At 32.0% G+C, this 16,841-nt stretch overlaps 1 protein-coding gene across 7 annotated transcripts in view; it reads left to right on the top strand.

Moving 5' to 3' along the window:
- PALS1 (protein associated with LIN7 1, MAGUK p55 family member) overlaps positions 1–16,841 on the top strand; it is a 76,085-nt gene that overhangs the window by 36,552 nt on the left and 22,692 nt on the right. For all 7 annotated transcript variants that reach the window (XM_033108242.1, XM_033108243.1, XM_033108241.1 and 4 more), the window contains 5 exons: positions 3,874–4,082; positions 10,150–10,227; positions 10,785–10,931; positions 12,520–12,681; positions 14,218–14,295. In XM_033108242.1, the coding sequence (XP_032964133.1) occupies positions 3,874–4,082; positions 10,150–10,227; positions 10,785–10,931; positions 12,520–12,681; positions 14,218–14,295 (674 nt within the window). The remainder of the gene's footprint in view (positions 1–3,873; positions 4,083–10,149; positions 10,228–10,784; positions 10,932–12,519; positions 12,682–14,217; positions 14,296–16,841) is intronic.

Here is a 16,841-nt window from a genome sequence, read left to right as displayed (position 1 = left end):
AATATTTTTGATGGAAACATTTGAACTCAAGTTCAAATGGGATGAGAGAAATTTGGGCAGTTTTCCAGCATAAGAATGCTGTCTGGAAACTTTCCCAGCTAAATTGGTCATGAAAGTAGATAGGGAATTTATCTGAAAACTGTCCATGTAAATCATAGTTGTCAATTTTGCTATACTACTTGGCTACCAGGCTAGTGCAACACTATCAAAGATGCTTTACAACATTTCTCAAAAAGATAAATAGCTTCTCCATTCATAGAAATCGCAGTTTTGGTTTCTTTTGCTGAACTTTTTCCCAGTGTACTACCTAGCATACTATTGTAATGTTAGAGATGAAATAAAATACTCCGAGAAAATATTTAAAGCATAAGACACTTGGTTAAAATAGCCAAAGTAAAATGCAACAATATTATAAAAAATGTGTGAACGATTAAAACGCATGCATTATATGTATAAACATGCACAAACATAGTTAACTAGAGGAAATTCTTCCTACACATACATGGTAACATAACATAAGTAGAAGGCTCCTCTAAATACTAGTCAGTATACATCACATGCTGCTGTATTGAGTGAAAAGAAATCTCAGGACAGCTTTCCCAAAACAAAACAGCATACATATCACAATCAAACACTAGAACCTGCCCCCCCCCAAAAAAAAAAAAGTTTATTTTTTTTATCATTTCCTTGGAGTGGCAGAGAAAGCACTGGCTTAGAAGTTGAAGAAATGGGTTCTTCATGCACGTGCCATTTTTGTCTATGGCATTATTTTCTCCCTGTGTAAAGATTTGGCCTGAATTATGTATGTCTCAGGTTTTAGTGTTATTTTGTTTTTATTTTTATTGGGAAAAGTTTTCAGGGTTTTTATTTTATACATAACATAAGGTATATGCATATAATATGGTATTGTTCTATATCTTAGTATTCAATAATGGCAATGACTAATGTGATTTGGGGCAAATACACACCTGTAGTTTTTCAATAATGGTAATATTTAATTGTAATTGTAAAAGTGCAAGTGATTTCAATTTAGTCTGGCAACATTGATTGACATAAGTTTGGAGACAACACCTAAAAAAAAGATAATTTCAGTGAAAAGTTTTTACTAATTAAACCATAGAAACGTGAATAGGAATTAATAGAGGTAAATGAAGTTCTAAAAGATGATAGTTAACAAGTTTAAATTGGTCTTGATGCTAACCTAAAAAACTTGAACCTTAAGCTAGGTTAAATTTGTTGATATTTCTAGCATTGGCATGGTCCTTATGTTCTCCAGGAACCCATTATTATGTACTCGGTCATCAGCCTCTTTGGGATTTGGTTGTAGCATTTGTTCTGCTTTACAGCCTTCCTGTTCCTACAGATCTTATCTTGGTCTCTGACCTCCGGAGAGAAAGTCATTTCCGGTTTGACCCTGAGATTTTTTTTCTTCTGGATTTTGAACTGTCCTAGGTGATCTGTATGGCTTTAGAATTCTTCAGTATGAACACAATATGAATAAATTGACCAGATTTCATCTTTTCTCTGGAACCTGTATTCCTTACCTCAGTTTCTGTCAACATGAGAAGCCTACTTATTTCTTAGAACTTTAAGCTATTATTCCTTTTGGACTAACCACAAAATTTCCCGTTTCCTGTCTGAGCAGTGTCTCACCTGTTAACTGATCTCCTGAAATAAGGTCTTTGATCTCAAGTTGTATCTCGCATTAAGCCATTCCTACTTTAAGTTACCCTACCTTATTTTCCCTAGTTTTTCTTGCTGGCTTATGACTGCAGTATCTTATTTATATTTAAAATATTCTAAATATGAAAATTATATACTGTGTTTATAACAGAAGCAAGAAGAGGGCAACAAAAGAAAATAGTTGTCAAATAGAGTAACTTAAATCAGACACAAACACTCAATGTAGCAATCAACGCTATTTAATACAGAAGAAAATAGTTTTGAGCATCTTAATCCCAAGTATATCATCTCTTAAAGTATTACAATAACTGATGTTAATAAAGCCTTTGAGTCAGTGGTTCTTAACCAGAAGGTATATTATTATCAAATATATATTTGCAGTATTGGTGACTATACATTAGATCCTCAAAACTTCTTCCCATAAAATTGACAGTTTGTATACTTTGACCAGTATCTCCCAATTTCCTTTATCTGTATTCTATCTACTCTTGTCGATACCAGCTTATGGTTAAATTCTGGCTATTTATCAAGTTTTATTTAGCTCTGGATCACAGCTTGTTAAGTCATTCTAATGACAATTTCACTTTCTATTTTTTTTCAGTTTTTTTGCTGCAGTTTACTAAAGAACATGTATATGTTCTTTATATATATGTTATATATATATGTTTATATATGTATATATACATGTTTATATGTTTATATATAAATAAAATAAGAAAGACTAAAGCTGTTTTGATTTGGGGGGTAAAAGATAGGGATCCTCAAGAAACAACTGAAGAACTATTCAAAGCTATAAAAAAAAATGAACTACTGTTAAGTAGTGGGATACAAGATACATATACAAGAATCAATAGCTTTTTAAAGACCTTATGTGAAGAAGACCACCAAAAACCTTAAACCCAGAGGGTTTTCCCATGAGACTATATATAAGACAGTATCCACTATTAAGTTTCCCATTTACAAGTTTGATTTCAGTCAAAATCTCATTAGGATTTTTGTTTTTGGAAGAATATGAAAGAGAAAGTGGGAGATACCTCAAAAAATTATTCTGTAACTTATTTTGAATAGTCGACATTTTTGAAAAATAAATGAGCAGGTACTTATATCAATATGAGCAGACTATAATGCTACAATAATAAGACATTGTCATTCTGATAGGCCAACGAGCTAAAGACAGACCCTGATATATGTGGTATTATAGATAAGTAGAAAAGGAAGGGTTATTCAACAAACCGTGTTAGAATAATTGGTTAATTACTCAGAAAAAAAGAAATGAAGTTAAAATTTTCCTTCAAATCTATAACAAAATAAATTCCAGATGGATTAAAGTTTATTATGAAATAGAAGCCATAAGAAGCTCAAAGAAATGTAGGTCAATATTTAATGACCTAGGGGAAGGAGTTTATAAGCAAGGAAACAGTGAAAGAAATCACGCAGGGAAAGGTGTATCATTCTTAACCCATAAGTTAAAAACACCAGCAATGAAAGCTACCATAAAAATAACTAAGAGACAAATGGAAAAATTAGAAAACCATTTCCAGTAAATGGTAATGTTAAATATTGGTGAAAATATTGCTAATAGGATGTAAATTAGTAAAACCTCCCTGGAAAGCCTTTCAACTTCTTAAATGTCAGTCTTATTTTAGAATTCTATTTATCTCAGACAAATTTTTATGCAGAAATGATCATTATGTACTGAAATGTTTATTATTACTTATAATAGCAAACATGAAAGCAGCTTGAGTGCTCAACTTTAGTGTAATGGTTATAAGTTGTGGTTTAGCCATGTAATAGAATATCATGAAGCCATTATATATAATTTTTTTAAAGACTGGTGATTTGGGAAAACAATTAAAATGTACTGTTAAATGAAAAAAGGAGATGCTGTAAGATGTTTAAAAATAAAGTTGCTTCTAGGTGATGAGACTATTAATGATTTTAAATTTTTTTATTCATTTCTGTATTTTCATAGTATTAGTTTTATAATTAAAACACTTGAAAATGTCCTATTGTATAATTTTTAAAGAGTTTTATGTAAAAATCAGTAAAATGATAGTGATTTGACAATCAAAAATATATGCAGGTTTTGGGGGTTTTTTGGAAACTTAAATTGTTATTCAAGAAATTTTGTCTTAAATGTTGAATTTAGACAGAAAATTAATTTTGGGTACCTTTTCCTCCTCCTACTAGAAGTGGAAGACTTGTTTTCTTCTCTTAAACATATCCAACATACTTTGGTAGATTCTCAGAGCCAGGAGGATATTTCACTGCTTTTACAACTTGTGCAAAATAAAGATTTCCAGAATGCATTTAAGATACACAACGCTGTCACAGTACACATGAACCGAGCCAGTCCTCCCTTTCCTCTTATCTCCAATGCACAAGATCTTGCACAAGAGGTATGTATTCTAAAGATCTCATTGACATATACAAGGTAATTGTTAGCAATACTAAGGCAGTATTATTAGAAAATACTGATGTGAATATAGGCTTGTTGGAATTGATTACTACTGATAACGTAATAATTTATTGTGTTAGGAAAAATTTGCCATATACATTTTATCCTAAAAAATACATGCTTGTTTCAGAGTCAGGACTCTGTTTCATGAAAGAAGAGAGTTAGTTTTGTATGTAAAATTTCATGTTTACATGGTAAGAGAAATAATATGTCTAAATTACTAAAGGGGAAAGTTTTTTAAAATGTTTTTGGTATAGTTTTATATTAAGCACTATATATTAAGCACTATATATTAGAATACAGATGAGGTAAAATTATATCTGATAATCAGGTATCATAAATATATAACTTCTAAGATTTGTTACTTGTAGATACAGTCATGTGCTGCTACGGATGTTTCAGTCAATGACACCACATACACAACTGGTCTTATAAGATTATAAGGGAGTTGAAAAATTTCTGTTGCCCAGTGACGTTACAGCTGTCCTAACACAATGCATTATTTGTTTATGGTGATGCTGGTGTAAATAAACCTGCACTGCTAGTCCTATAAAAGTATACCATTGTGTTACAATTACCTGCTGTATTCAGTATAGTAACATGTTATACAGGCTTGTAATCTAGGAGCAATAGGCTACACCATATAACCCAGGTGTGTAGTAGGCTGTACCATCTGTATTTATGTAAGTGCACTCTATGATATTTGCATGATGAAATCACCTAATGATGCATTTCTCAAAAGGTATTGTCGTTATGTGGTAGCATGACTGTATTTTGAAGTTTTTCCCCTATAAAATCTGTAGAAGGTCCAAAATGATTAAATTTTAATCTGCAGTGAGAGTTTCTCTTGTTAACATGCTGACTTTGTAAGTTCCAGTTTCTGCTGCTTGTTGATGTTCAGTGTTTATTGTATTCTGCAGATATTTTTAAATTGAAAGTTTTAAAAGGATCTAAATAAGCCATCTCCTATTTTGGGGGGGTGGGGGTGGATATTCTGTCATTATTATAGGATTTTAAGTTATTTTGATGTTATGTAAACTAATTAAATTCTGGAATCCCGTCAAGTAAATCTATTTCATTGAACCCAGACACAAGACAGAAGATGGGCTAGGAGGAAGAGGAGGACCTCCAGAGCTACAGACCTATATAATGGGTTAGGAGGCACTTTTCAGATAGTACAGAGTGTATTTTCTTCATTTAGATACCAACTGTGGGCAAAGATCCTATGTGTAAGAGTGGCTGTGAAAAGTCTAGTGTTGCCCATGATAAGAAAGTGTGACCTAAGGACCTGTTCGCAGGAAGGAAATTTTCCATCTACTAGAGTTTAAAAGAGCTAGTTGAAACCTTTTTTTAGTACTCATCTTTATTATTAAACTTAAGTATGCAAAACTTTTTTAAAAAAATTTTCCCTGTAGTTTTATTTATCATAGTTTAAATGGTTTTTCTGAAAATTACTTTCCTTACAGAGATTGGAGTAACAGACATTAGTTTGATCTTATTTATTTACAAATATAATGTAACTTCTATTGTATAGGGTTGGGAGGGATACATAATAAATCATTATAATTCTCTTCCCTATTTTTAGGAGGAAGGTTTGTTCAGCTAGCTCCTGGGCCTCTGTTTTGTTGAATAGAACAATGGATGGGAAAAAAAGTGAGATAAGCGAGAGAGAGAAAATTGTTCCAGTTGAAGAACATAACAGACAACAGAAAGGATAAAAGCAGCAGCATAGTTTAAAGGGTTTAAGGATTGAGAGGAGCAAAGAGCTAGACGTGGCTTGAAGAGGAAAAGCTTTGGGAGAGAAAGACATGGTTGAAAAGGACTCAAAAAATCAATTTTGAATGTTAGTTTTAGGATGGTTAACATATTTACATGGTTCACAATTTTCAAAGTACCGTATCAAGGAGATACTCTGAAAGTTTACTTTCACTTTCTTAAAATCTCTTCAGTAATACTTGAGAATTGTGTTGCTTTGGTAGTGGTGGGATGTGTGGGTGATAGTGACCTTGGGGCGAGACTGGTCTTAAAATGAGTGCATGATGAGGAACCTCGTCAGCCACCATGTATGGTTGTGCTGCATGTGAATGACTTACCCTGGAGTGCGCACAGCTGTGTGACAGCCCTGATTTACAATGCATGGCAGTCAAGAAAAGTACATACTCAGAGCTCATCAAAGAAGAGTGTAAATCTGATAATACAACTCTGAAGGTTAAATGCACTCCTTGCCTTTATGTTACAGTTGGAAAAACCTTAGCAGTCACCTAATCACCTTTCTGTTTTATATTGCTGAATATTGAGGCCAAATGAGGTTTTTGTGACTGGCAAAGACTAGGGTGTTAAATGTGCCCATTGCCTAAAGTTTTGCTTTTTAGTATTCATAATTCCATCTATTTTTTTTTTAAATTCCAGTTATTTTAATATTCAGTGTTTAGAAGAAATTATCTATGCCTCAGCTGTATTATTTTTTAGTGGAAATTTAATTTGAGTAAGTAAAAAAACAACTCAATGAATTTAGTGAAAAAATTTCTTAAGCCAGTAGGAAGTGTTCTTTGTTTTTTATAATTTAAAATATCAGTTAAACATGAAATATATAATAAAGCCTATGAAAACTTCAGATTTTGAGATCCAGATTAAATCTTTGACAATCTAGAATATTTATTAATAAATGCAAAACAGTTTTTTTTGGTCATTAAAATGGTTTTATAAAGAAAAGGTTGAGAACTGGGTTTCATTTAATTAACTTTTGCTTATCCAGCAAAAATGCAAGCCAACAGACTAGGAAATGGTATTTGATTTTGAGACGTTGAGGTATATACCAACGAGAACTAGAATGGTTATATTTGTTTTAAAATTGAAAAGGATATTTAGTGACATAGAAAAATAAAATATTTTAATTAGTATCAAACTGAAATAGTTATAAAACTTATGAAACAGTATAAGTAGCATGATTTCATTAGGGTAAAAGTAAGTGTAAAGGATATATATGTATAGAGAGTCATAGTTTTGAGGTTATGGACATTTTCTTTTTTTCCTTTTTTTTGGTAACCAACTTTGTTGAGATATAATTTACTTACACAAAATTGGTGTGTTTTTATTGTATAGCTCAGTATATTTTGACTCATGTATACACCTGTGTAATCTGCTGCCACAGTCAAGTTACAGAATCGTCCACACCGCCACAAAGCTCCCTCACGACCCTTTGCAGACAATGACCACCTCCCTCCCACTCCCCAGGGAGTGAGCCCTAGGCATCACTGATTTGTTTTCTGTTTTTACAGATTTGTCTTTTCTGGACATCTCATATAAATGGAGTACATAGTCTTTCGTGTCTAACTTCTTTTGCTCAGCATAATGTTTTTCAAATTCATCCATGCATCAGTAGTTTGTAACTTCTTGCTGAGTAGTATTTCATTGTATGCATATCTCACAATTTGTTTAATCACTTACCTATTGGTGGATGTTTGGATTCTTTCCTGTTTATCATTCTAGCAGTTGTGTAACTGGTGTCTTGTTTTAGTTTGATGTTGAACATTTTTTCATAGGCTGTTTTCCTATCTTCTTTTGTAAAATATCTGGCTCTGAAGGAAAATAAAGAAAAGTAGTGTAGCTAGAGAGGAGTACAAGATCAGGAAGAGAGTATTTTCTTTCTAAAGATAAGAGATTAGAGCATCTTTATAGGCCAATGGAAAGGAGCCAGTATGATGTAAGACTAGCCATTTAATTCCTCAGGCCTTTGTAGAAAGTAGCTGATGATGTGTGTTGACAGTAAAATAGGTAACAGCTGGATTAATAGGGGAAGGAAATAAACAGTTAACAGGAGTTTTAAATTTCTTTAGAAGGGAAGATCTCGGAGAAATTTAGGAACTGATTTAAAAATAAAAAATAGGAAACAATGCCTGTACACAAAATTATTGTGCTGACTTGGTATGTTTTATATACCTCTGGTATATTTTTAATCCAAAATTTTCTTTCTCCCTCAGAATTGGTTTCTCTAGCTTTCTCTACCAAAAGGTATATGATCTGAGACTATAAATTTTAATTTAAATTAATCTTAGATTTGCTATATTTGAAAAAGAAGAACCCTCATTTAAAAAAATCAGCATTTAATTACCCATAGTTTTGTATTGCTGTGCCTGTCCATTAGTAAGACTTTAATGGAATTCTTGAAGAAGATAATTGCTATGCCATCCCGTGTATACATATAGAACTCTACAATTAGAAACATGTTTTTCTAGGTACCAAAACCAGTGGACTGCCTGGGTTTGTTATTGTCATTACTTTGATCCACTTGTTGTGGTCAAATTAGTTAATCCCCAAATTATCGTCTTTTAGTTTGATAGGGGAATTACTAATAAAATGATTTAAAATAGCCATAAGAGGTATTAGAGAATTACTGGATTCCTGTTTAAATCATGAGTTACTTTTGTAAAAAAAAAATTCTCTGTAGAAATTTACTTTTATATGTTTTCATTCATTAATGGTGATAATTTTTGTTATCTGCATTGTGAAATACTCTTTTTGGTGAGTAATTGAGTTTGGAAATAGAAAAGGGAAGAAAATCAGAGGTATTGACAATGAGAACATGTATAGTATAATCTTTTGGGGAAAGTAGTCCGCAGAGCAAAATTGTACCTTTAAATATTTATGGTAGAAGAAAAGAGATTGAAAGTAAATGAACTGAACATATAGCTCAAGTAATTAGAAATTGAAAAAGGAAATAAACTGAAACAGAAGAAAGGAATTAAATTATTTAAATAGAACAATAGATTCAACATTAGAAGCTGGTTTTTTGAAAAGCGTAACAAGGTATAAGAAACCTTTAACAAATTAGATGAAGAAAAAATATCAGTAGCATTAGGAAAGAGAAAAGCATGCAGAAGATTAAAAAAATTTTTTATAACATAATACAGTTACAGCTTAATGTTACTAAATGTGAAAGTGCTATCAAGTGGGTAGTTTTCTAAGAAAATAAAAACTGCCAAAAGTGACTGAAAAGGTAGCCAAAAAAAGTAGACCAGTAACTATTGATAAAATTTAAAGTTAGTCAGAAATCCACCCCTAAAAAAATCTACCAGACCCTGCTGATTTTTATGTATAGGCTCTATCAAAACATTCAGGAACGTACAATTTTATGTTAAACAAACTGTTCTTACACATAAATTTTATGTTAAACAAACTGTTCTTACACTATTTCCCAACTCATTGTACTAAGATAGTATGACCTAGATAGTAAAACCAAACAGTACTTTTCTAAAACAGTGTACATGACCAGCTCACCGAAGGATCAAAACAATTTGTGAACATTAATGTAGAAATCTTAAAATATGAATAACTCACATCTAGAAATATTTCAAGTAATAATTTATTATGTGCTAGATACTGTGTTAAGCAGTTCAGATGGATTACTTCAATCTTTTAAGAACCTTAAATGGTAGGTGCCATTCTACAGATAAGGAACAAAGTCTAAAATAAAACCATAATCAAGTGGAGTTTATTCTAGACATGTGAGAATTGCTCAACATTGGGAATTTTTTAAATGTAATTCACTATAGCCTGATGGTTTTTCCCTTACTCTTCATATAAATTTATCTTGTTAGTCTGTAACTCTTGAAAATGCCATCTCTGATTTAAAATATAGTGGTATAAACATAGGATTTAAAAAACTATAAAATAGCAAGATAACTGTTAGAACAGTTTTTCTTCCCTTATGTAATTGTTGTTAGTCTGTTTTATGGTATGGTGGGAGAAACTTTCAAGAAGGAAGTAGTTCATTTGTAGAATACCAAAATCTTACCTAGCATTTTTAAAAAATAAAGAACGCTATTGTTAACCATGATAACAAGATTGAAAACTGTGAGAAGAACAAATACATTTTTTCTTGTAATTCTTTGTAGCGCTTTCTTATAAGTAGGTTTTGCAATTTTAAATTGTATCTTTTTAAAAATAACTGTATAGAGCTGGTAGTAGTCTCTGCAACCTCGGAAGAATGACCTCTTTTTGTTTCTTAGGTACAAACTGTTTTGAAGCCAATCCACCAGAAGGAAGGGCAAGAATTAACTGCTTTGCTGAATGCTCCACATATTCAGGTAGGAAATGGACAGGGCACTATATATGTGGTTTTTCCAATATTCAGAGTCTCTGAATCAAAGTCTCTTAGGACTATAAGAGACCTCCAGCGGTATCTAGACTGTTTTGATTGTTTACAACTCCCACTGCAAAATAATTGTTGGATTATATATTTTCATATTTAAAATTAACTGCATTATTTTTTAAATTAACAGCTTATATTTTACAAAAATTCCTCTCTGTTTTGTGGTTATATTTTCTGTAAATTTAAATTATCTATTGTGTTGAACCTTTAAATTGATTTTGATTTTATAAGCATTTTAGACTTCCATCATCCATTGCAGATTATGCTCTGTTATTCCTAACACATCTTTAGTTATTATTTGCTATAAAAGATGTAGGGTTGCATCTGTATTTCAATTGGAAAGTTTGGAAACATCTGAATATACTTGTGTAATTACTTATAACATTTCTTTTAACGGTTTAATGATCAGAATACTATGTAATGATTAGGTTAAAATCTCTATAGAGATAAATCATGCTATTACCTTAAATGCGATGGATTTCTTTGAAACAGGCACTTTTACTGGCCCATGACAAGGTGGCTGAGCAGGAAATGCAGCTCGAACCCATTACAGATGAGAGAGTTTATGAAAGCATTGGTCAGTATGGAGGAGAAACTGTAAAAATAGTTCGTATAGAAAAGGCTCGAGATATTCCATTGGTAAGTGCTCCTCATCTCTGCTCTGAGGTCCTCTCTACACGGATCTTTTGTACGGCAGTTAGTTGAAGACCCCTTTATGTTTCTGGTAGTTTATCTCTTTTGAGGTTAATTTGTTGGAATTCTTTTATGTTCTTCCTCATACTCCTTATTCAGCTGAGAAAAATTTGTTCTTTTCTGACCCATAATTTGATGAAAATAGTAGCTTGTGAAATAATTGTTGAGGAACAAAGAGAAAAGTAATCTGCTTCATTATTCTGCCAGCTTTTTTTTTTTTTAACAATAATTAGAAAATCTGATCTTTTATCATTTAAATCCATTGAAACACAATTACTTATATACTTAGAAGTATGTATTCCTTAATGTTAATATTTGTTTTATAGTTTTTATATGTAAAACTTTTTTCAATCTCTTAATCTGCTATTATTGCCTTAATTATCTTTCCTTTAATTTCAGAGAAAATTCTTGAATTCTGACGTCTCAAATTGTGTCTTGAATAGTGTAATACATAAAATGGGGACTGTATTTTATGGGCAGTTTATGTAACTAGATTTTTTTCCCCTACCATAGAAAAGAAAATGGGAAAGTTATGACAAAAGTTTAGGAGAGAAATAGTATGAAATAGTGCCATTTGCGACAGCATGGATGTATCTTGAGATTATCATGCTCAACAAAATAAGTCAGACAGAATAGTTGAGAACCATATGATTTCACTGATATATGGCATATAAAACTGAAAACAACAAAGAAACAAGACAAAGAAACAAAAACTGATAGACATAAACAATAGTTTAGTGGTTATCAGGGGGTACAGCGTTAGGGGTTGGTAGATGAGGATAAATGGGATCAAATATATGGTGATTGAAGGAGAACTGACTCGGTGGTGAACACACACTGTGATATATAGATGATGTATTACAGAATTGTACACTTGAAATCTATGTAATTTTACTAGCCACTGTCACCCCAATAAACTTTAATTTTAAAAAGTTACAAACTATTTTGAAGCTTTTCTTGTATTCTCTCTTTCCATTTCTTGAATGTATATATTTCAGTGTGCTTCCAATTTGTGTAATAAATATTAATGTTTAATATATTTTAATATGGATTAGATGAAGCTGTAATATTTAACATTTGAATAATCAAACAGATTATTATTCATTCCTTAATTATATATTGAATTTTGAAAAAGAACTTTTATAGTTATATCATGTTCACTAATTACACCAAAATATAATATAACCATTTTGAATAGCATCCAGCATATAGAGAGCAAATTTGATTATAGGTCTTCACATTGTTTTTAAGCAATCTTTCTGTTGAATGCTTCAAAAGTCTGCTTGATTTTTGAGTTCTAATGAATGGAATGTTTCTGAAGCAGAAAATGTGGGGAAAATGGTCAGCTTTCAAACCTAATTATCATGATTACTTTAGCTGTGTAAGTAAATTTTTTTTCTCAAGATAACTGAAGGCTAGTATTGTTGAATAGAAGAAAATGAGATCTTAAAAATGAGGAAATATTTAACAAAAAATTTGCATTTTTATTTTAAAATTGGACGTTGAGTTGTTTTTTTTTTGTTTTTTTTTTAAGGGTGCTACAGTTCGTAATGAAATGGATTCTGTCATCATTAGTCGGATAGTAAAAGGAGGTGCTGCAGAGAAAAGTGGTCTGTTGCATGAAGGAGATGAAGTTCTCGAAATTAATGGTATTGAAATTCGGGGGAAAGATGTCAATGAGGTTTTTGACTTGTTGGTAAGTTGGCACAGGATGATTGTAGGTTTTCAAAAGCTGTGTTTTTTGTTATTAGACTTAATAGTAAAAATTTTTTAAAGCATTTTAAAAATAATTGTTTAGAGCACTAGATAATTTTTAGCTTAATTTTCACATGACATTATTATTTCCACAATATTTATTAGTAGAGCTTTAGTTGGGGGTGGGTACCATTGATAGTTTTTATTTTGAGCTTTATTACTACTAGATATATTTTATTTGCCTCTGAAATCACTAATATAACTCATTAATTCTTTCAACATCCATTTATTGAGTGCCTTCTATGTGCTATCTGCTAGGCAAACAGTAACAAAGTCCATGCACTCCTGATTTTTATGTTTATATTGTTATTTTATTATCTACAATTGATTGTTGTTTCCTTAACAATATTAGATAATAGCAGTGGTATACATCTTTGCTGTCCAATATAATAGCCACTGGCTACATATGTTAGTTATTTCAATATAAATGAAGTAAAATTTAAAATTCAGTTTATCATTCCACCTATCTGCATTTCCGGTGCTCAAGAGCAGTGTGTAGCTAATGGCTCCCATATTAAGGTGTAGATACAGAACATTTCCATCATCATGTAAAGTCTGTTAGATATTGCAGGTATAATCAGGAAGCCATTTGTAGACAACTTTTGACAACATTTGTAGACAACATTTGTAGACAACTTTTGAGAGCAATTTATGATCACTTTGTATATACCACAAACCAGATTTATGGTCTTAGTGACTTAACATCAGTTGTTACAATAGAATCTCTCCTATCTGCTGATGTATCTTGAAGAACCTAGAAAACATCCTTATGTCCTTATTATCACCCAACTCCCTTCATTGCTTTGGTAGAGCAAAGTGCCAGTGGTCATTGTTTTTAGCCCTTGTTTTATCGGCTGCTATCTCTAGGTAGAGCAGTGTTCCCTGCTATCTCAGCACCACAAATTGTGATTACTGTCTATGCTGGAGGTATCTGAACAATGCAGTCAGTGTTGTACCTGGAAATAATAGTGAACCTAGCAGTAAGACTAGACAGGTAAATAGAATGGGTGACAGAGATACGGCATCTGGGAAGTGAGAATATTTGTATATTTACATCACTTTTCTAAATCTAGTCACAATTACTGTTTCAAATTCTACTGTGCTAAAATTGATGTGTGGCAGAATAGATAACTCAGAATTGTTATAGCACTGTGGTATAATTCAACCCTTCACTGTGGAGTCTTCCTAAACTTACACTAAATACAAGACAAAAACTGAAGACTTACGGGCTAAGTGGCTTTCCCTTTCCCCAGTGGACCAGAATTGCAGAATACCATATTATGGGGTAGCTCTAATATGATGGAGACTATGAAAGGCATAATTTGTGTTTCCTGATGAAATGAATCATCTTTATAGATTTTTTTTTTTGTCTCCTAAAGGTTCCAGAATAGTCCAGTTTAGGGAAAATTGATCATAAGATCATAGAATGATTTTCATAAATACAGATTTTAAAAACTATGTAATCTCTCTATTACAGTCCGATATGCATGGTACTTTGACATTTGTTCTGATTCCCAGTCAACAGATCAAGCCTCCTCCTGCCAAGGAAACTGTAGTAAGTGATTCTTTATTGTTCATTATTTATTGTCTGATGGCTACTGTTTATTTATTTATTTTTCATTAATAAACTTTATTTTTTTAGAGTAGTTTTCAGTTCACAGCAAAATGGAGCAGAAAGTCCAGAGTTTCACATACCTCTTTGCCTGCACACAGGCATAATCTTCCCCACTACCAACATCTTGCACCAGAATGGTACATGTGTTACATCAATGAATTGATGATTTTGTTATTACCCAAAGTTCATAGTTTACATTAGAATTCACTTTTGATGTTGTACATCCTGTGGGTTTTGACAAATGTATAATTACACGTATTCATCATTGTATTGTACGGAATAGTTCCACTACCCTAAAACTCCTCTTTGTTCTGTCTATTCATCACTCCCCCATCCCAACCCGTGGCAACCACTGATCTCCATAGTTTTTCCTTTTCCAGAATGTCGTATGGTTAGAATCTTACAGTATATAGCCATTTCAGATTAGCTTTTCTCAGTGATAAACATTTAAGTTTCTTCCATATCTTTTCATAGCTTGATAGCTAATTTCTTTTTAGTGCTGAATAATATTCCATTGTCTGGATATACAATATTTTATCCACTCACCTATGGAATAACATTTTGGTTGCTTCCAAGTTTTGGTAGTTATAAGTTACACTACTGTAAACATCCCTGGGCAGGTTTTTGTGTGGATATAAGTTTTCCAGTTCATTTGTGTAAATATTAAGGAATTAAAAACTTACATCCAGAGATTTATGGTCAAGATGACAGAATATGCATAGAAAGAAGATTAGCATTGAGTATTGACAATGCTTATTTACAAATGAGAATATCCAGATGGTTTTTACTTTCTTTTTAGTTTTTACAAGTATGTATTATTAAAATACATTATATACACACACACATAACTTATGTCAACACAAAAACTTGCACATGGATGTTTGTTGTTTGAGTATCAGAAATGTCACTCCAAATATTTCTTGCACTTAAGTAAAAACAAGGAAATTCAGTAGATTTTATTTAAATAAGAAATACCAATATTTCATATTGAGAAAACCCAGAAAAGTGAAAAGTAGAAAATACTTTTCTTTCAGAATTTTTATGACTTGTAACACTGAAGTTTGTCTTTTCCTGTTATAGATGTATTTATTTAACTTAAATATACTTATTGTAGGGGGATAAAGTGCTTTTACAAAGTATGCACAACTCTTATTTTAGAATGTGTATTGCTCTTTGTGTTAAAACATTTCCTCAACTAGCAATATTAAAAGATAGAGTTTATTACCTTATGACCCAGCAGTTCCACTCCTAGGAGTATATCCAAGAGAATTGAAAACATACATCCTCACAAAAACTTGTACGTGAGTGTTCACAGCAGCGTTATTAATAATAGCCAGAAAGTAGAAACAACCCCGAGTGTCTGCCAGCTAATGAATAGGCAATGAAATATGGTATATCCATAGAATGGGATATTATTTGGCAATAAAAGGAAATAAAGTACTGATATAATATGCTTCAACGTGATGAATGTTAATAAAATTATGCTAAGTGAAAGAAGCCAGTCACAGAAGGATGTATGTTGGTTCATTTATACGAAATGTGCAGAATAGGTAAATCCATAGAGACAGAAAGTAGATTAGTCGTTCCTTAGGTGGAGGAGTGGGGAGATAGCAGGGAATGGAAGGGGGATTCCTAATCAGTATGGGGTTTCTTTTGGGAGAGATAAAAATATTCTAAAATTGTTTGCGGTTACACAGCTCTGTATTTACTAAAAACCATCCAGTTGTGTGCACGGGTTACTTGTATAGTGTATGAATTTCACATCTCAATAAAACTTAAAAAATTATAGACTTCAAAGTACTGGATTAACATGGAAGCCTGATGTATTACATCTGTTATTCTTAACTTTTATAAAAGCATAGCGGTGTGAAAGGGAATACAATACAGTTTCTTTTTTTTTTCTCAGTCACAGTTATACTGTATATTTTGGCTGTCATTCTATGTTTTCCCTTTATTCTTCATGGAACATATTGAGATTGATGTTGCATCTGCAGGATTCTTTCTGTTTAAAGTTCTTTGTAGGAGGAGAAATGGGGATATTCCAGCAGCCCGATTCTCTATGCACAGTGCTTTTCCACATTTCCCTCCTGTGAACAAGCTCTGGACTTCAAAAATAGCTCTGCACTGAGGGGAGACAACAAAGGGTTGCAATATGCCCTTACTTGTATGGCTTTACAGAGAGAGAAAGGGAGAGAAAAAGGAAAAGAAACAATGCTAGGTTTAACCCCTTTAAAATAGAGCATGTGATGAGTAGAGATCTTTTAAAAATAAAAACGATGTTGTGCAATACTTTTCATTTCTTTCACTTCTTCCTTTTGTTGTGAAGAACTCTCAACTGCAATATCTCTTGCAAAGTTTCAATCAAACCTAACTGGTTTAAAATTAACTTCTATTATTAGAGTTTGCACTGAAGGTTTCCACAAAGAAAACAGTGATAGGAAATCATAATTTTAGTTGGCATATGCAGAATAATTATTTGTGAGATT

Source organism: Rhinolophus ferrumequinum, chromosome 6, assembly GCF_004115265.2.
Source record: "Rhinolophus ferrumequinum isolate MPI-CBG mRhiFer1 chromosome 6, mRhiFer1_v1.p, whole genome shotgun sequence".
Lineage (NCBI taxonomy): Eukaryota > Metazoa > Chordata > Mammalia > Chiroptera > Rhinolophidae > Rhinolophus > Rhinolophus ferrumequinum.
The sequence above is the reverse complement of the archived record's forward strand: the minus strand, read 5'-3'. Positions and strand labels throughout refer to the sequence as shown.